The sequence below is a fragment of the Citrus sinensis genome, chromosome 3 (genome assembly GCF_022201045.2).
Source record: "Citrus sinensis cultivar Valencia sweet orange chromosome 3, DVS_A1.0, whole genome shotgun sequence".
In the NCBI taxonomy this organism is placed as follows: domain Eukaryota; kingdom Viridiplantae; phylum Streptophyta; class Magnoliopsida; order Sapindales; family Rutaceae; genus Citrus; species Citrus sinensis.
Window position 1 is genome coordinate 30,121,430 of NC_068558.1, and position 20,520 is coordinate 30,141,949.

General features: G+C 36.0%; 1 protein-coding gene and 1 long non-coding RNA gene across 2 annotated transcripts; both read left to right on the forward strand.

Annotated features, from left to right (window-relative positions):
- Positions 1–45: 45 nt before the first annotated feature.
- LOC127900717 (uncharacterized) lies at positions 46–15,777 on the forward strand. Its single transcript, XM_052435921.1, has 3 exons — positions 46–587; positions 12,770–13,847; positions 14,224–15,777. Exons 1-3 carry the CDS (start codon positions 46–48, stop codon positions 15,775–15,777), a joined length of 3,174 nt encoding a protein of 1,057 aa, XP_052291881.1.
- A 2,616-nt stretch (positions 15,778–18,393) lies between these two features.
- On the forward strand, positions 18,394–19,599 carry LOC107177050 (uncharacterized). Its single transcript, XR_008053463.1, has 2 exons — positions 18,394–18,645; positions 19,259–19,599. It is a non-coding gene; the product is annotated as an uncharacterized LOC107177050 (long non-coding RNA).
- The last annotated feature ends 921 nt before the right edge of the window (positions 19,600–20,520 follow it).

The following is a 20,520-nucleotide window of genomic DNA, read 5'->3' on the forward strand; positions in this document are numbered from 1 at the left end:
AGAGATGATAAGGGTGGTGGCTGGTGACCAGCCCCGCCCACAGCAATGAAGGTCCTAAGCTGGAATGTTCGGGGTTTGGGGAATGACCGAGCATTCCGTGAAATCACAAAGATTCTCCAGTTGAACAGGCCTCAGATTGTGTTTTTGTGTGAAACTAAGATGCGGGTGATAGGTAAGAAGTTAAATTTTGAAAGCTGCTTTGCCGTTAGTTGTAGAGGTAGGAGTGGGGGGTTAGCTCTATTATGGAATTCAGAAGTAGTTGTGGATATAAAGTCCTATAGCAGCCACCATATTGATGTAGTGATCCACTCCGAAAATGGTAGCTATTGGAGAGGCACCAGAATTTATGGCCACCCTGAAATAGACCAAAAACAGCACACATGGACTTTAATGAGGAGATTGGCTAGCTTAAGCTCATTACCATGGATTTGCTATGGAGATTTCAATGAAATTTTACGGATGAATGAGAAAACGGGGAAGAACGAAAGGCGTGTATCCAATGTAAATGAGTTTAGAGAAGCTGTCAAATTCTGTGGATTGAGAGATATGGGTTTTAAAGGCCACCCTTTCACTTGGTCCAATAGAAGGTTCGGTCCGTGTTGTGCAAATTTTAATGTACTCGCAAGCGCACGAATCTATTGTAGTATAGACTAATGGTGACGAGTGTCGATCCTACGAGGAGGTGGATTTTAATTGTGTATAGAATTAATTTTGTAAATGAGTGGTTGGATTTTTTGGTGGAAATGATTTGGAATATGCTAAAACTTAAATTAAAATGGCGATAATAAATTATGAAATTGGAATTGAAATGACGAGAATAAATTGAAGCGAAGATCTATTGAAATGACGTACTTGGGTATCTGGATCCGTATCAACATGCATCATGGGCTAAATATTCCTTATTAATGCCAATTAAATCATGAGGGGGGAATCCACACCTCATGAACCACGCTCTAATCAATATGGTGCTAAGGGCTTATCGTGCCAAATAATAATAACCTTGTACTAGAGGGCTGGTGAAACCAAGGCGGTACTAGACAAGATTAGTATTATTTGTCGACGAGAAGTCAAAACATCCACAAAAACTAGAGGGGAAGAGAAAATAAATTTACCAAATTAAGCCCATGACACATGTTGAGACTTCACCTTCAACCCAAGCTTAAAAGAAAATTAGCTACTCATAATTGAACTAGGGGCAAAATGAGAATTTATTAAAATACGAAGAAAATACAAGATGGAGAGGGAATTACAGAAAATGGATCCCAAAAATGGATTTAGAGATATCAAATTAGGGGGGGGAGGCCCCCTTTTTATAGATACATGGAGTAAATCATGACCATCGGATTAAAAATAGTTTGGACGCTCAGGATTGCGCCACGTCATCAGTCAACAGTCCACGGTTTGACCACGCGGATGAACAGTAACACGGTTTGACCCGACTTTGAACAGTAACGCGGTTTGACCCGGATGAACAGTAACGCGGTTTGGTTGAAACTAATCCTGTGTGATGCATGCACCGTACGCGAGATTTTTCGTCCACTGATATACTGCCACATCACCATCAACAGTACATAAGAATTTTAGCCCAACAGGATCGTGACACCTCATCAGTCAATGCCACGTCATCAATCCGTCTATGTGAACAGTGCCGTGAACAGTAACGTATACAGTACTGTGTACGTGAATAGTACCGTACATGTGAATAGTGTCATTTTTCCTTTTATGGTCCTCCTAAGGTTTTCGACCGTCCTGAGTTCAAAAGTGATGTCCGTTTTGCCGTCTGATCTCTCCTTTATTGTGAAATGACTATAATGCCCCTAGAATACATAAATTACTTAATTAAAATAAAACACACGTAATTAAATCATAAGAATGTTAAATACATAAAAGTAAGGGTTGTTAGTAAGACTTGAAATGTAAAATGACGGTTTTCTCCTTTATAAATATGTATTTTCTAGCACTCAACACACCCCCCAACCAGCTTATTGCTAGTCCCTAGCAAATAAAGCGAAAACAAAATTCAAATTCGAAATGATTTTTTTTTTTGTTTTTAGAAACACTCGTGTTTATTCAATCAGATTAATGATAGCAATCAAATAAAAGTATAAGCATTATCTCTAGTCTAAAGCAACATCACACCCACATCAACCATCCACATGAATTAGCCCAGTAGACTTTGTTATAGCTACTTTCAAGAATGACATGTCAAACCCCAAAATCTCACTGGAAGTAGTGACACTCTCACAAAGAAATTAAAACCCAATAAACATAGTCACTCCAATCAATGGTAATTGAGAGAGAAAATAATAAAGAAATGATATCACATGCTCTCACCAAGATGAAATAAATATGCCCTCAGCTTAGAAATAATATGATCTCAAGTCAAATAAAATGTTAGTTAACCCACTTTATTTATGTCTTTTTTTTTCTTTTTTTTTTTTTTTTAAGCATCACTACATCTTTTTAGCCCATATAACTAGCTTCTACTTCAAACTATAGTTCCCTAAAATTAAGGACTTTTATTAGGACGTAACGTAGGCTAGGGATATGGCTAACAAAGAAAGGAAATAAGGAAAACAAAGTATATGTTTGAGAAAAATGCAGAGAATTTTTTTTTTTTTTTTGAAGTTGCAAGGTGTATTTCACCTATTGTTGTTATTTTTATTCTTTTGAAACAACAACTTTTTTTTTTTTTTAGAGGTTCAAAAAGGGTAACTATGGATATTTAATAAAAGGGATGGCTAGAAAGGCTCAAACGGATCAAAGATGGCCTTTCCATCGTCTTTTAGGGCTCTAAATAATTATCCATATCTACTAGTTAGATGGGCCTCCCAATATAGCAACACACATTTTTTTTTTTTTTTTTACCATTTTTTTAAAGGGTTAACTCAAAAGAAATGTAGAGATCGTGTATAAAATAATAAACTGCTAAGCTGTATAGAGAATGGGCAAAAGGGTTACTCTCCAAGAAAATGATAGGCTCAACAACTCACTTGGCACTTATTTATGACATGTTCATTCCTTCAAGCAACTCATATTTGTCTCCGACATCAACATGTAAAGTAGCAAACATAGCGTAACATCACTTAAGACCAAAGATAATACAAATAATAAAATTTGAAATTAATCATGTCATCCAATGTTAAAACAAATAACACAAATTTTTTTTTTTTTTTAACAACATTCTACCCCCCAACCTATTCTAAACATGAAAGAAAAATATGCATGCAGAAATGTGAAAATGATGTAGAAAAATTTATTAGAAAAAGAATTTTTTTTTTTTTAACTAAGAAGATGCGTTTCTAGAGGCACGACACTCCATATTTAGCCATCTTCGACTCAAAAATTGGAAAATATATATTTATAAAGGAGAAAGAGGAAGAAAACAATTTTTTTTTTTTAAAACGATGAAGATGCGTTTCTAGAGTAACTACACTCCATATTCAGCCATCTTCAACACAAAACGTTAGCAACAGTTAGTTTCTACAACAAAAAAATAGTAAAAACTTAACCAAGATTCCACAATTGTCGACTATTCCCTCCCCCCAACCAGAACGAAACATTGTCCTCAATGTTTTAAAGGAAAGAAGTAGAGTTTAGAAGACATCACCTGGGTGGTGCAACACAGAAGAAAATATTTACAGGCGGAGAGTTAAATCTAATTTGTACTTCTTACTGCGGCTACTGTTACCATCATTATTTGGTCGCTCCAACACAAAGGTCCAGGGGTCTGGCTCCGGTTTATAAGCTTGTAACATATCAAGTAGCTCATTAGCAGTGTGAGCACAAATAAAAAGTTTTTTCACATTAGAAGGAATGAAGTAGTTTTTTATTGCATGGTTAAGAAATGCGATAAAGCCATCATAAAAGTTATTGACATTTAACAAACCGATGGGTTTCTGGTGGATGTGCAGATGGGCCCAAGATGCTAGTGTCATAAGTGCCTCTAGTGTTGCAAGATCTCCTGGAAGGAAAACAAAAGCATCAGCATGATTAAGCATTTCAGTTATTCTTTCTTGCATACCTGAGACGACTAACTCTTCTCCAGTTGATGAGTCAGACGAACTGCCCAATGGTTTTAGGACTCTTGGGATGATGCCTAACACTTGACTTCCTCTGATAAAAGCTGCTTCGGAGACCATTTTTGATAACCCTCGGTTACCTCCTCCATACACCAAATGTAAATTTCTCGCTGCTATGCTTCGACCAAGATCTATGGCTGCCTCAACGAACTCTTTATGTTTGCCATAGGTAAATCCAGAAAGCACACAAATGTTCTTGAATTGTCTATTGGGAGTAGCTGCCATTGGAATATTTCTCAAAAACAATTTGTGAGTGTTTGACAAAAGAAATCACATTTAAGAGTCTTGGTGATAGTGGGTCACAGCTGTGAATGAGGTAACATGTTAGTGTCAAATAACGCATGAAGCACATGGCTCGCGAGTCAAAAAGAAAACAGTAAAAAGGAAAAAGCAAACAGTAATAAAATTATTAAAGACAATAATGCAAACAATAAAACAACAGTGAAATGAAATAAAATAACAGTAAAGTAAAAGGATATTTACACGTAGTTGCGACTGTGGCTCACATCTTCCTCTGGTTTTACGTCCAGAAACGGCTTGAACGCCCTCTATGGGTCGAGGATAGGCTTCCCATCCAGTTTTCTTATAAACAGGCAAACAGGGTCGTTTATAGTCAGATTCCCGAGACTATATCGTGCATGCTCTTTCTGGAATAATGGCCATAACTGGAGAATCGCTCCTTGCACATATCCACTGGGATGCGTTTCAAGAGATAAAAGGATATCATCCAATGACTCCTTATTCAAGCCATCCCTAATGAATTGAATCTTATCTTCTCTGTTATCAGACATCATTCCTAAAGAACATGGGTTTCTATCGCAAATCATTCTGGCACACTTGTGACAAGCAACAGAAATTCTTCGAGCTCGTCGTTTTCTTGCATAATTTCCTTTACCACAACCAGGCATGTATGCAATAAATTTAGGAGGTAACTCACCTGCTAATCGTACTTTAGCCTCGATTAACCAACGGATGTCTGCAGGTATGTTATTCCTCATGAGCAATCGCATGCGTTCAGATCGGGCTTTATAGATCGTAAGGAGGGCATTCTGAGGGAGTGAAGGGAATTGCTTGTGAAGCTTCGCTAGAATCTCGTTTCTGTCCATACCTTCACCTCAGAATATCAGTTATTATGGGAAACTGAAGTAACCGACTTGATTGTCACGGAGTACCGTTATCCGCCACTTCACCGGGGTAACAAACTAAAGCACACAAACAGAAAAACAAATTAAAACACACAAAGAAAATCAAAATCGTCCTCGTATTGAATTTACCTCAAGCTCCAACTGGATGTCGTAAACACTTCTCTCAATATCTCTGAGTTGGCTTTCTAAACCCTCAACATAGGCTACTAACTCTGGTGGTTGTAGAGCCCAAATGCGATGTGTTTTACAAAATTGAATCTGCCTTTTGAGATGAGTTTTGACACGTTGATATGGTTTAAGAATGTTCAGGAGGAACGGTCTAAGTATGGTACTCATGATTAACAATGATAAAAAACTTAATGGAAAAACAAACACACTTATGCAAAAATAATTTCAATTAACAAATAAAAAGAAAGAAAGAAAAATCAAATCAACGAAAAGAAAAAAATCAATTCAAATCTGGTGGGTCACTTAAATTTATTTCGGTGTCTTCTCCATGTGCTTGGTACTCTAAATATGGCTTTAATCTTTGACCATTGACTTTAAACGTGACACCGTTCTTTGGGTCTTTAATTTCAATTGCCCCATGTGGAAAAACAGTATGAACAATAAATGGACCAGACCAACGAGAGCGTAACTTACCTGGAAAAAGGTGCAAGCGAGAATTGAACAAAAGCACTTTCTGACCTGGAGTGAAAGATTTTCTCATAATGTGCTTGTCATGAAAGACTTTCATTCGTTGCTTGTAAATCTTGGCATTTTCGTATGCATCATTGCGAATTTCTTCAAGTTCTGCCAGTTGTAATCTTCTTTCTGAGCTGGCATGCTGCATATCAAAGTTGAACTTCTTGATGGCCCAATATGCACGATGTTCGAGTTCCACAGGTAGGTGGCAAGCTTTTCCATACACTAGCCTGTAGGGTGACATCCCAATTGGGGTCTTGAAAGCCGTTCTATATGCCCATAATGCATCATCAAGTCTTAATGACCAATCTTTTCTGTCTGGCCTCACCGTCTTTTCTAATATGTGCTTTATTTCTCGATTGGATATCTCAACTTGGCCACTGGTTTGCGGATGATACGGGGTTGCCACTTTGTGTGTGATTGAATACTTTGTCAAAAGTGCTTTGAATGCTTTGTTACAAAAGTGGGCACCACCATCACTGATTATTGCTCGAGGGAATCCAAAGCGTGAGACAATGTTGTTTTTCAAAAATCCTATCACCACCTTGTGATCATTGGTTCTACATGGAATTGCTTCTACCCATTTTGAGACGTAGTCAACACCAACCAATATGTATTGATGGCCAAAGAAGGGGGAAAGGGTCCCATGAAGTCGATACCCCATACGTCAAAAATCTCAACCACTAAAATTGGATTTAGTGGCATCATGTTCCTTCGTGTAATGCTCCCCATTCGTTGACACCTATCACATGAAGAACAAAAAGTGTAAGCGTCTCGAAATAGTGTTGGCCAATAGAAACCACATTGTAAAACTTTAGTCGCTGTTTTCTTAGCACTGAAATGGCCTCCACAAGCTTGTTCATGGCAGAATGAAAGGATATTCTGAATTTCATTTTCTGGGACACATCGTCTAACAATTTGGTTTGCACAATACTTGAACAAATACGGGTCATCCCAAAAGAAATTCTTTATTTCCGCAAAGAATTTGATCTTGTCTTGCTTGGTCCAATGCTCTGGAAGTTTACCTGTAATAAGATAATTAACTATATCAGCATACCAAGGTAATACTTCCACACTCATTAATTGTTCATCTGGAAATGACTCATTTAATATTAATGGCTCTGTAATTGTGTCAAAGTGAAGACGAGAGAGATGGTCCGCCACAACATTTTCTGACCCTTTCTTATCTTTGAATTCCAAGTCAAATTCCTGCAAAAGTAACACCCAACGAATTAGTCTAGCTTTTGCATCTTTCTTTGTGAGAAGATATTTAAGAGCAGCATGATCTGTGAACACAATTATTTTACAACCAATGAGATAAGATCGAAATTTTTCCAATGCAAACACTACTGCTAGCATTTCTTTTTCAGTAGTTGAATAGTTCAACTGTGCATCATTCAATGTCATACTAGCATAGTAAATAACATGAGGAATTCGATCAACTCTTTGTCCTAAAACTGCTCCTACTGCATAATCAGATGCATCACACATGAGCTCAAATGGTAAGCTCCAGTTTGGGGCCTGAATAATGGGTGATGATGTCAACAATTGTTTTAATTTTTCAAACGCCATGAGACATGAATCATTAAAGATAAAAGGTACATCCTTTGCTAAAATCTTTAATGAAACGTCTATAGAAACCAGCATGCCCAAGGAAAGATCTTACTTCTCTGACTGTTTTGGGTGAAGGAAGATTAGAAATGAGATCCACCTTGGCTTTGTCCACCTCAATACCTTTGCTCGAAATGATGTGACCGAGGACAATACCTTGTTTTACCATAAAATGGCACTTCTCCCAATTTAAGACCAAATTCTTCTCGATACATCTCTGCAGAACTAGCGTTAGATGATGTAAACATTGATCAAACGAGTCACCAAAGACAGAAAAGTCATCCATAAAGACTTCAAGGAATCGTTCAACCATATCAGAAAAAATGCTCAACATGCATCGTTGAAATGTAGCAGGTGCATTACATAATCCAAATGGCATTCTCCTATATGCAAATGTGCCAAAAGGGTAAGTGAAAGTAGTTTTCTCTTGATCTTTTGGTGCTATGGGAATCTGATTATATCCTGAGTAACCATCTAGAAAGCAATAAAATTCGTGGCCTGCTAATCTATCAAGCATTTGATCGATAAATGGTAAAGGAAAATGATCTTTACGTGTGACAGAATTCAATTTTCTATAATCAATGCATACACGCCATCCTGTAGTTACTCTAGTTGGTATCAATTCATTATCGGCATTCGTAACTACTGTGACTCCTGACTTTTTGGGGACAACTTGTACAGGACTGACCCATGAACTATCAGAAATGGGGTAAATGATACCTGCATCTAATAGCTTAAGGACTTCAGTTCTAACCACTTCTTTCATATTAGGATTTAACCGACGTTGCATTTCCCTAGTAGATTTAGCATTTTCATCAAGGTGAATGTAATGCATGCAGTCTACTGGATTTATACCTTTGATGTCTGCTATGGTCCATCCTAATGCTCCTTTGTGCTCTTTTAAAACATCCAATAACTTACCTTTTTGTTCATCATTGAGGGATGATGAGATGATTACCGGCAGAGAACTTTCTTCTCCCAAAAATGCATATTCCAAAGTGTTGGGTAATGGTTTGAGCTCGAGTTTCGGTGGTGATTCTGATGATGGGATGAGTTTCTTCTCTGATGGTGCTAGTTGTTCAACTCTTGACTTCAATTTATTAGTGTCCATAGATGGTGCTGAGTCAAGTAGGGCATTGACCTCTTCGACCGATCTGTCAATATCAAAATCAAAACCAAAGTGAGTTAAGCATGTCTGTAAAGGATCATCACTAAGGTTTGAAACAAAAGTGTCATCAACTAATGCTTCTATTAAATCCACATCAACAATTCCATCATCTGCATTGTGAGGTTGTTTGGCAATGTTGAAGATGTTCAACTCCATAGTCATGTTGCCGAAGGACAATTGCATATTTCCGGTCCTACATTGAATGTGAGCATCCGCAGTTGCCAAGAAAGGTCGGCCTAGAATAATGGGGATGTGCTTCCTTGAATCCTGTATTGGTTGAGTGTCAATTACAATGAAATCAACAGGAAAATAAAACTTGTCTACCTGGATAAGCACGTCCTCCACAATACCACGAGGTATTTTCGTGGACCGATCTGCAAGTTGTAACACCACTGGAGTTGGGTGTAATTCTCCCAGTCCAAGTTTCACAAACACAGAGTAAGGCAATAAATTTACACTAGCTCCTAAATCCAACAAAGCATTCTCAATTGTGTGGTTCCCTATACTACATGAGATAGTGGGGGAGCCTGGGTCTTTGCATTTTAAAGGAATTTTATGTTGGAGTATAGAACTAACGTTTTCTGTTAAAAATGCCTTCTTTTGAACATGCATGTTTCTCTTTTTAGTACACAAATCTTTAAGAAACTTGGCATAAGATGGAACTTGCTTTATAGCATCAAGTAAAGGGATGTTAACACTTACCTGTTTGAAGATTTCGAGAATCTCACCTGTAGATTTACCCTTTTTTTCCTTTTGCTAACCTCTGAGGAAATGGAGCTTTGGGAACGTATTCTCGTGGGTTGGCTTCTTCTCTCTCCTCCGGTGGTGAGTCCTCAACGTTCACAGGTACAATTTGATTTTCCTTTGTCACCGGCATCTCCACTTTGTTGTCGATTTCTTTTCCTTTTCGCAAGGTCATTATTGCTTTGACCTCTCCATGCTGCTGTGGTGAACTGGTACTCGCTTCATGCACTCCTTTAGGATTAGGCACTGGTTGACTTGGAAATTTTCCTTTCTCAACAGTCATTGCCAAGGTCTGAACTGAAGAAGCGAGTTGTCCCACCATCTTCTCCAGGCTGGAAACTGATTGAGCTTGTGAGTTGAAGCCTGCTCTCAACTCATTTCGTAGTCCATCAATGGTGCGGTTCTGTTGCTCAATCGTGGAGTGAGTAAGATTCTTGAGATTCTGGAATGAATCCTCCCATGGTCTGGGTTGAGAGTAATTCTGGTTTTGATTGTATGGTCTAAATGGGGGCTGAGAGGCTTGAGAATTTTGAGCAATTTGTTGCATTGGTGGAGCTGGAGCTGCTGGTCCATTCTGTTGGAATCCTTGAGACCATGAAAAATTGGGGTGGTCTCTCCATCCAGGGTTATATGTGTTGGAGTATGGGTTGTAATTCGATGGTTTTCTCATTACACCTATGGCATTGGCTTGATCTGAGTATGAGTCATGGTCATGTGCCTCTGTTGATTTAGCAATCGATAACGATGCTATTTGTCGAGAGAGACCTTCAATTATCGCTTTGACTTCTTTGATTTCTGAATTTGATTCGCCAATTTTAACCTCATTCACTCCTTTAATTCTTCTAGTATTCCTGAGTGATCGACTCCGTTGTTGGGAATTATCCGCTTGTCGCTGGAAAAATTCCCAAATCTCTGATGCACTTTTTGACATTGGCTCTCCTCCACTTGTTGCCATTAGCCATTCTTGCACATTTGGTAGTAATCCCTCCAAAAAGTATTGGCATTGGTGCCATTTCTCGTACCCATGATGTGGACACTTCAAGAGTAGCCCATTGAATCGCTCCCATGTTTCGAAAAACTGCTCGTCCTCTCTTTGGGTAAACTCCGAGATTTCCCTGCGAATAGCATTGGTTTTATGCACTGGGAAATATTTATTCAAAAATTTTGTTACCATTTGTTCCCATGATGAAATGCTATTAGCAGGCAATGTATTAAGCCATGAACGAGCTCTATCCTTTAAAGAAAATGGGAATAATCTGAGTTTAACATCATCGTCTGAAAAATTCTCATATTTAAATGTTTGACAAATAGCATGAAAATCATTCAAATGATTATATGGGTCCTCATTTTCTAAGCCATAGAATGTGGGGAGACAATTTAGCACACTAAGTTTTAGTTCAAAGCTCCTAGCAGCTACATTTGGGTATCTTATGCATGATGTGCTCAAATTAGCTAAGGGACTAAAATAGTCCTTAAATGGCCTCTCCTGTGGTGCTTGTAAATCCATTCCAAATTTATTTTTAATGTGCTTTTGTGTGCGAATTGTTTTCTCAAGTTCAAGGTCTATAGGTTCAAGATTAGGTAATAATGACCTACGACCATGCATGCAAAATAAATAAAATGAAAATGAAGATGGAACAAAATAAATACAAATAAAATAAAGAAGAGAGAGAAATTACAATACTAACCTTATTGCGCTATTACAACCTTTCTATAAAAATACACAAAAATAAATACGTGAAAAAAAATTAAATTAATAAAATAAACAAAAATTACAAAGAAAAAATAAATAAATTGAAAATTAAATTACAGAATTTTAAAGAAGAGAAAAAGAAAAGAAATACTAACCTTTATATGTAGATTCACTTTTTTTTTCTTTTTCTTTTTTTTAATAATTAAAAAAAATACAAGAAAACAAATAAAAGAAATTATTCACAAAAATTAATTCTATGAATTAAAATTACTTACCTCCCCGGCAACGGCGCCAAAAACTTGTTGTGCAAATTTTAATGTACTCGCAAGCGCACGAATCTATTGTAGTATAGACTAATGGTGACGAGTGTCGATCCCACGAGGAGGTGGATTTTAATTGTGTATAGAATTAATTTTGTAAATGAGTGGTTGGATTTTTTGGTGGAAATGATTTGGAATATGCTAAAACTTAAATTAAAATGGCGATAATAAATTCTGAAATTGGAATTGAAATGACGAGAATAAATTGAAGCGAAGATCTATTGAAATGACGTACTTGGGTATCTAGATCCGTATCAACATGCATCATGGGCTAAATATTCCTTATTAATGCCAATTAAATCATGAGGGGGGAATCCACACCTCATGAACCACGCTCTAATCAATATGGTGCTAAGGGCTTATCGTGCCAAATAATAATAACCTTGTACTAGAGGGCCGGTGAAACCAAGACGGTACTAGACAAGATTAGTATTATTTGTCGACGAGAAGTCAAAACATCCACAAAAACTAGAGGGGAAGAGAAAATAAATTTACCAAATTAAGCCCATGACACATGTTGAGACTTCACCTTCAACCCAAGCTTAAAAGAAAATTAGCCACTCATAATTGAACTAGGGGCAAAATGAGAATTTATTAAAATACGAAGAAAATACAAGATGGAGAGGGAATTACAGAAAATGGATCCCAAAAATGGATTCAGAGATATCAAATTAGGGGGGGGAGGCCCCCTTTTTATAGATACATGGAGTAAATCATGGCCATCGGATTAAAAACAGTTTGGACGCTCAGGATTGCGCCACGTCATCAGTCAACAGTCCACGGTTTGACCCGACTTTGAACAGTAACGCGGTTTGACCCGGATGAACAGTAACGCGGTTTGGTTGAAACTAATCCTGTGTGATGCATGCACCGTACGCGAGATTTTTCGTCCACTGATATACTGCCACGTCACCATCAACAGTACATAAGAATTTTAGCCCAACAGGATCGTGACACCTCATCAGTCAATGCCACGTCATCAATCCGTCTATGTGAACAGTGCCGTGAACAGTAACGTATACAGTACTGTGTACGTGAATAGTACCGTACATGTGAATAGTGTCATTTTTCCTTTTATGGTCCTCCTAAGGTTTTCGACCGTCCTGAGTTCAAAAGTGATGTCCGTTTTGCCGTCTGATCTCTCCTTTATTGTGAAATGACTATAATGCCCCTAGAATACATAAATTACTTAATTAAAATAAAACACACGTAATTAAATCATAAGAATGTTAAATACATAAAAGTAAGGGTTGTTAGTAAGACTTGAAATGTAAAATGACGGTTTTCTCCTTTATAAATATGCATTTTCTAACACTCAACAGTCCGCAGCTAGTGAAAGAAAGACTAGACCGATTTCTTTACTATAAAACTTGGGGGGGCATGTTTCATGAAGCAGCAGCTGAACACCTTGTAAACTGGAACTCAGATCACAATCCAATAGTGATGCAAGTTGAAGAAAGAGGCAGAAGCAGCAAGTTTAAGAGGAGAACTTTTACAAGAGTGCATTATGAGGACATGTGGAGTCCATATGAGAAGTGCCAAGAGATTGTCAAGCATGAATGGGAGGAGAGTAGAAGTTGGAATTGTGAAGATCCTGTCTCTCAGTTTAAAAAGATAGCCAAGGACTCACTTGCAGTGCTTCAGTTGTGGAGTAGAGAAGAATTTAGAGGGAGGACAAAGAAGCTGGGGAATTTGTTGGAAGATTTACAATCCTACAAACAGAGCAACAGCCATTATGTCAATGGAGATGAGATCAAGCGTCTAGAAAGGCAGATTGATGATTTACTCGTGGACGAAGAAATCTACTGGAGACAGAGGTCGAGGGCTGTTTGGTTGCGAGAAGGAGATAAAAATACAAAGTTCTTCCATTCTAAAGCTACAACGAGGAAAAGGAAGAACAGTATTGGAGGAATCTTAGATGAAAACAACAGATGGACTGAGGAACCAGAGGATATTGAGAGGATTTTTTGTGACTATTATGACAACTTGTTCACGTCCAACAAACCTTCTCAAAGCCAAATGGAGAATGCACTGAAAGATCTGCCTTGCAAAGTCACTGAAGAGATGAATGCCCAGCTAAATCATCCCTATACAGAAGCAGACATCACAGAAGCTTTGAGCCAAATGCACCCTATAAAAGCCCCTGGTCCAGATGGCCTTCCAGCTACTTTCTTCCAAAAGCATTGGAAATCAGTGAGTCAAGGTGTTATTACTACATGCTTGCAGGTCCTAAATAACAGAGGTAACCTTACTCCACTAAATCATACTTACATAGCTCTGATTCCAAAGGCTGAAAAACCTAAGAAAGTGGCGGATTTTAGACCGATTAGCTTATGTAATGTAATTTATCGGATAATTGCAAAAACCATTGCCAATAGGTTGAAACTGGTTTTGAACGATGTAATCTCACTAGCTCAAAGTGCCTTTGTTCCAAATAGGCTCATAACCGATAACATAATTATTGGTTACGAATGCTTACATAAAATAAGGCTTAGTAGGGGGAAAAAAACATGGGCTAGTGGCTTTGAAATTAGATATAAGCAAAGCATATGACAGGGTAGAATAAGACTTTTTGAAATGTACCTTAGAAAAATTGGGTTTCTCGCATGGCTTTGTTGAATTGATAATGCAATGCATAACTACCTCCTCCTTTTCTGTGCTGATAAATGGGGTGGCTAAAGGGCTAATCCAACCTCAAAGAGGATTAAGGCAAGGATGCCCATTGTCCCCATATCTTTTTATTCTCTGTGCAGAGACTTTTACAAATCTTTTACAGCAAGCAGAATCTCAGCAACTGATTCATGGGATAAAATTCAGCAATGAACTTTCCATCACTCATCTTTTGTTCGCTAACGATAGTTTGATTTTTACAAGAGCCACAAGGGAGGATTGCACAAACTTAAAGAAGATTTTTGAGTGTTATGCTGCAGCCTCTGGGCAGATCTTCAATTTCGAGAAGTCGTCTATGTTTTTCAGTGAGAGTACCAAGCCGGAGCAGATTTCTTCAATTACAACCATCTTCCAACTTCAGGTGGTATCCAGACATGCAAAATACCTGGGGCTGCCCTCCATGGTGGGTAGAAACAAGATGAGTTTTTTTAAGGATATCAAACTCAGAGTTCTTGGAAAGATTTCGAGCTGGCAAGCAAATTTGTTCTCTTGTGGGGGGAAGGAGGTGTTGATAAAGGTTGTAGCTCAAGCGGTGCCTGCATATGCCATGAGTGTGTTTAAGCTCCCCCTAGGACTTTGTGATGACATGCATAGGGCAATTGCTAGCTTTTGGTGGGGAAGCAGCCGAGATCACAAGTCAATCCATTGGTCGAAATGGAATAATTTATGTCAAGCAAAGAGTAGAGGTGGGCTGGGATTTCGAAACTTGTCCAGCTTTAATCAGGCTTTAGTAGCAAAGCAGAGCTGGAGGATCATCCAAGAGCCGGAGTCACTGGTAACAAGAGTCTTAAAGGCAAGATATTTTAAAAATTCAAGTCTGATGCAGGCTCGGTTAGGCTCATATCCTTCCTTTATATGGAGGAGTATTTTATGGGGCCGAAATGTATTAGAAAAAGGGTTGCGCTGGAGAATTGGAAATGGTGAGCAGCTGCTAGTGTATCAAAGTCAATGGATTCCCAGACCTATAACTTTTCAGCCAATATCCCCCCCATCATTGAGCCCAGATACAACTGTTGCAGAGCTAATAAGTGAGGAGCAAAGCTGGAAAGAAGCTGTAATTAGGCAACATTTCCTGAAAGAAGATGCTGATCAAATTCTGAAAATCCCTTTGCCAAGACAACCAAAACCAGACCAAGTGTTGTGGCACTATGACAAGAAGGGTAATTATTCAATAAAAAGCGGTTATCAAGTGGCTATGAAAATGAATTTTCCTGAGAAGCCAAGCTGCTCGGGGGAGAATGCTAAGTCTTGGCATGCTATTTGGTATCTGCAACTTCCGGAAAAAGTTAAAATCTTCATGTGGAGGGCAGCAAATAACTTGTTGGCAATGGCAGGAAATCTTTGGAAGAGAACAGTGGTGCAATTCCCCTGGTGCCAGAGATGTAAGTTATCAAAGGAGATTGTTTTTCACACTCTTTATGAATGTAAAGCCTCAAAGAAAATATGGAGGCTAACCCCTTTTGGTGAGGATATTGAGTTTAGCAAGGGAAGAGATATTCTAAGCTTGCTGCAGGATTTGAATGAAAAAAGGAGAAAATCTGAGATGGAACTGATTGTTGCTGTGTGCTGGAGCATCTGGCACTCAAGGAACCTTTTCCTTTTCAAAAACAAAAAAGAAGATCCCCAGCTATCAGTTTCAGCAGCAGAAGCAATGGTGTAATCTTATAGCAGAATCCAAATGCCCCAAATACAAGGTAGCTTCCAGCAAAGTACTGCTAATCAGAACCAATGGAAACGCCCTCCAGAGAGCTGGTTCAAAGTTAATGTTGATGCAGCAGTAGGAGTGGAACAACAAAGAGCTGGCCTAGGAATTGTTATAAGGAATTCAGAAGGAAAGTTTATAGCTGCAGCAATGAAGCCCTCAAAGTTTATTGGCAAGATTGATTTTGCAGAGCTGAAGCTATCAGGTTCGGGCTGGAAATAGCAGAAAATGTTGGATGCTTACCACTAATTGTGGAATCTGACGCCCAGGAAGTGGTGGACTTAGTCAATTTCAAGAAAAGCTCAAGAGCTGAAATATTCTGGGTTGCTTCTGAAATCCAAGACCAAGTAAAGAGGCTGAACCAGGTGAAAGTACAATATACCCCAAGAGGATGCAATACATTAGCTCACTCTCTTGCAAGGTTAGCATTAGTGCTAAATGATTTTGTTTTTTGGGTAGATAATATACCCTCAGATTTTTTGTACCTATTCACACAGTTGGATGAATGAAAATAATATTTTCTCTAAAAAAAAAAGGAAACATTAGGAAATTTTTATCCCTTTATCTAAACGTTGGAAGTGTGTTTATCTTTTTCCCTTAAAAAAATATAGGAAACAGTAAATTTTTATTTTAAATGTTATGAGTCTCATAACATTTAATTACGATTTCTATGGACATGCGTCTGACCGGGCGCACCATCTCTACAAGCTGAGATGGTGCAGCCGCCCCCACACAAGTCCGCCTCTTGATTTAATATATACTTGACAAATAGGCCCCAGAAACGCGCAAAGTCTTATTTTTCTTCGTACACGTTTACTTGACCCGTACGATGCATTTGTTGACAATTAAACAAACACCATCAAAGGGCCCAGCACCGAAAGAAAAGTTTCACATGACATACAAGTTGGAAAATTCTTAGTACTCACGCCACTAGCCTAAACTTTCTTTATTTATATTTATCAAAAAAATTTATTTATTCATATTTAAAAAAATTACCAAGTACCACAAAGTTTACTTAAATGATAACATAATCGCAATTAATATTAAAAATAATCATATGGACTTATTTTCTTACTTTTATATCATTTGACTATACTGAAAACTACTATAATAAATATAAATACAATATTATGATGAATATAATAAACAAAATAACACATATACTAAGCAAATTATTTTTAATATTAAACAATTATTAGTTTGTCCTAGCAAATTTTATTAATACTAAAATCTACTAATCCAAAATTGATTTTAAAAATTATACCACTTATAAATACTCGATAAATTGATAATCTCGATTAAATAATAATTTTTATTAGTCATGACTTAGTTCCAACATGGTGAACTAATAATAATTAGATAACTTTATGAGATAATAAATTTTTTAAAAATCCTTATGTTTCTATGGGACCCAACTAATATATAAATTAATACTTAATTAATTTCAAACTAAATACATATGATATGTCTATAATTTTCTTTGTTGTACTTGCATAATGTTTTAAGCATTTCATTGGTCATTATTGCTTTCTTTATACCTTTCAAATGAGAAGTCACTATTATATTCCACGTGCTATGTTAAGAGAAATAAGAGAGAGATTGGCTTAAAAAATTGCCCCCAAAAAGTGCCTTTTGATGAGTTACCAAGTAATGTAATGTAGCCATGCAATCCAATCAAAGGATTATCAAGCAGTTAATTCACTCAATCGAGATCAAGTCAGAATGATATAACTAAATTTTTTTATTATACTACCTCTATACCTTATATCATTCTAATTATACTACCTCTATATCTTATAGAAAATCATATTATGAATCTGATATTATCTTTATAAATTAATAATTACTAATTATCAATATAATAATATTACCTAAACTAATAAATTTTTCATGGTCACAAGGATATTAAATTATCGAGGTTCTATTGTAATATTAAAATATATTACAAGTTAAATAATATAAATTTTGTAAATTATTTTGTTCTATTGTAGTATTAAAATATATTACAAGTTAAGTAATATAAATTTTGTAAATTATTTTGAATTTTTTTATCTAGTTTCATTTATTTGTTCAAAAGCTAGGGGAGGGGCAAAACCCAAATCAATTTTTAAACCCCTACCTTTCCTAGGACTTGAACTTGGTTCAACAACCAAATAATTCTGCATTAAAACTATTCAGTCAAGCGCCTTTGGCGCAAAATCATTTTGAGTGTTACATATAATTTTTTAATATTATTAATCAAAAAAATTATTACATTAAAATATATATGATAAATTAATAACATTGAAATAATTTTGTTTAATATTCAAAATAATTATAAAATATATTATTCTATATTACTTCATTTTAGTATTATATTGGTATTTATTATAAACTTTTAAAGTCATTTTTTAGGTTATTATAATCAAAGGTATAATAGGAAAAAAGATGCATATGCAACCAATTTTGAAACTAAAAGGGTTAATGTAATCATTTAAGCAAACCTGAGGGTTCTGATGACATTTTCCCTTACCTTTTTTAAGCATAGCATAAATCTAGTTAAATTCATTATTAACTTATGTGAGTGAGATTTGAGCCCTAGACCTCTCACTTCAACTGATATAGTATCACCGACTAAATTAACAGACTTATTAAATCTATTATAAATAGAGTTAAGAAAATACCAGTATGATATCCTTCTCCAATAAATATTCCTCTATTATAAAAAGTTAATGGGCTCTAAGATTTTCCTTGTTTTTGGTCTTGTAATGGCTATTGCTCTTCTTTCTTCTTCCGGGGTGGCAGCTAGAAACCTGCTGGCTGAGACTTCTGCTAACATGCGAAAAGGTGAGCTTTCTCTGTATCATAACTTGACGTTTGCATAAAATAACAATAAGATTATTTGTTTCCACAAAAATAATTTGTTTGGCAAGGTACAATACTTCAAATCTCTTGATCGCCCAAATATTTGAAAAAAGTTCATTTACCTTTAACACGTTATATTTAGCACCAGTTTTTTGTATTGGTATCTGATATCAGTAAGTGCAATATTTTTATGTTGTAATTTTTATTTATTATAATTATGCTCCGTAGTTGAATCTTGTACGAATTATATTTTCTAATTATGTTTTAGAATTTGTATTTTATTGAATCTAGCTATGAGGTTAATATATTGTTTCTTGATTAACGTTAGTTCTAATATTGAATTAAGTATGATAGAATTAATCAATCACTCATTCATAATTTTAGTATGCTGGATTTCATTTCACCGTGCGATGGTCAATGGTTAAATGTTCGTTCTAGTGATAATGTTGTTCTGTGTTTCTTGTTTTAATAAATTTGTTTCTACTTTGAAGTCTGCTTTAAGAAAAAATTAATTAATAATTGTCTTGTACCGTTGAATTTGATTTAAAATTAATATAAATAGATAAATAAATATCATGTTGCTATACATGTTCAGCTGAGGCGAACGCAGTTGGTTGTCCCTATCACAGACTGAGACCCCAAGGTGCTATTATTGGATGCCCTCCTGCATAAGTCCATTCCACTCCCAGTAATGGAGTGTATATAATATATAATGAATGAAATAAAGAAAAAATTCAATCTAGAAATTCTGGATTGAAATTTTTTTCATATGCATACTGTGTGTGTATGTATCCAAATGGATTCCTAAAAAGTTAAGATATTACTTTTATGCGTAATTAGCTACTCTTTCCGATGCTTCATTGTATTAAATAAAAGTTGGGTTTATTACCCATCATTAATGACATGATACTACGAAACTAATTATTTTCTTTATAATTGAATGTCATGTTAAATATCACATAACTAATTATTTGTTTCTGAATTTACCCTCTATTGATGATATACAGTAAACTTATTTTCATTCCAAATACCTTTTATTATTACTATTATTATTATTATTATTATTATTATTATTATTATTATTAGTGGTAGTAGTAAATTCATTCAGAAAATTCGAAAAAACCGCTATTTTCCTACAATGTTTTATAGGACTGAAGATTGAAAATGAACCGTATAAGAAGATAAATTGAGAATAAGTTCGAGGAAATTACGGCCATCAACAGACAGTTGATATTTTTTGCTTTTCTTTCACAAGACTGAAGGATTATTTATACTCAATTCAATTATGTTGACTCAAAATAACAAAGGTCGGCCTTCTTCTTCTTCTCCTTCATTTTTTTTCCGTTAAAATTAAGATTTCTTTGTCTTGCAATGATATAGAAAAGAAGCTCGTAATATTACTAGGTAGTAATGAACTAATAGGTCACTAACTTTCGTGACTTTGAGTCAGTTTGGGATTGTAGTTGCTAATGAAGTAAGTGCTTTTGCAGCATAGATGAAATAAGTTGTTGATTAAAAAAGCAGCTTGATGTTTGATAAATTGTGTAATTGTGGTTGCTATGAATTTGAAAAGCACAGTATGTGTTTGGTAAATTTTATTACGAAGGTATGACCAAATTATACACAGGTTTAAATTATATTTTAATTATTTGCATATTAGGATTTATGGAAAAGTAAGACATAATTATTTTTTCTTAAAATATTAAGATTATAACAGAAACTTTAAAAAGGTGTTGATGCTTATTTAATAAGCAGCTTATAAAAGTAACCTTCTACCTGCTTCTAAAAGATGTTGTCAAAATGTAGAAACTTATGAAATAGGTAGCTTTAAAAAAAATTATCAAACGTTTTTTTTTT

What these genes read in the sequence shown, in the direction of transcription:
- LOC127900717 (XM_052435921.1), top strand. Translation starts at nt 46, where the DNA reads ATGAAGGTCCTAAGCTGGAATGTTCGGGGTTTGGGGAATGACCGAGCA. An exon ending in TTCACTTGGTCCAATAGAAG is followed by an intron (nt 588 to 12,769) that starts GTTCGGTCCGTG and finishes AACACTCAACAG; the next exon opens with TCCGCAGCTAGTGAAAGAAA. An exon ending in TGAAACTGGTTTTGAACGAT is followed by an intron (nt 13,848 to 14,223) that starts GTAATCTCACTA and finishes AATCTTTTACAG; the next exon opens with CAAGCAGAATCTCAGCAACT.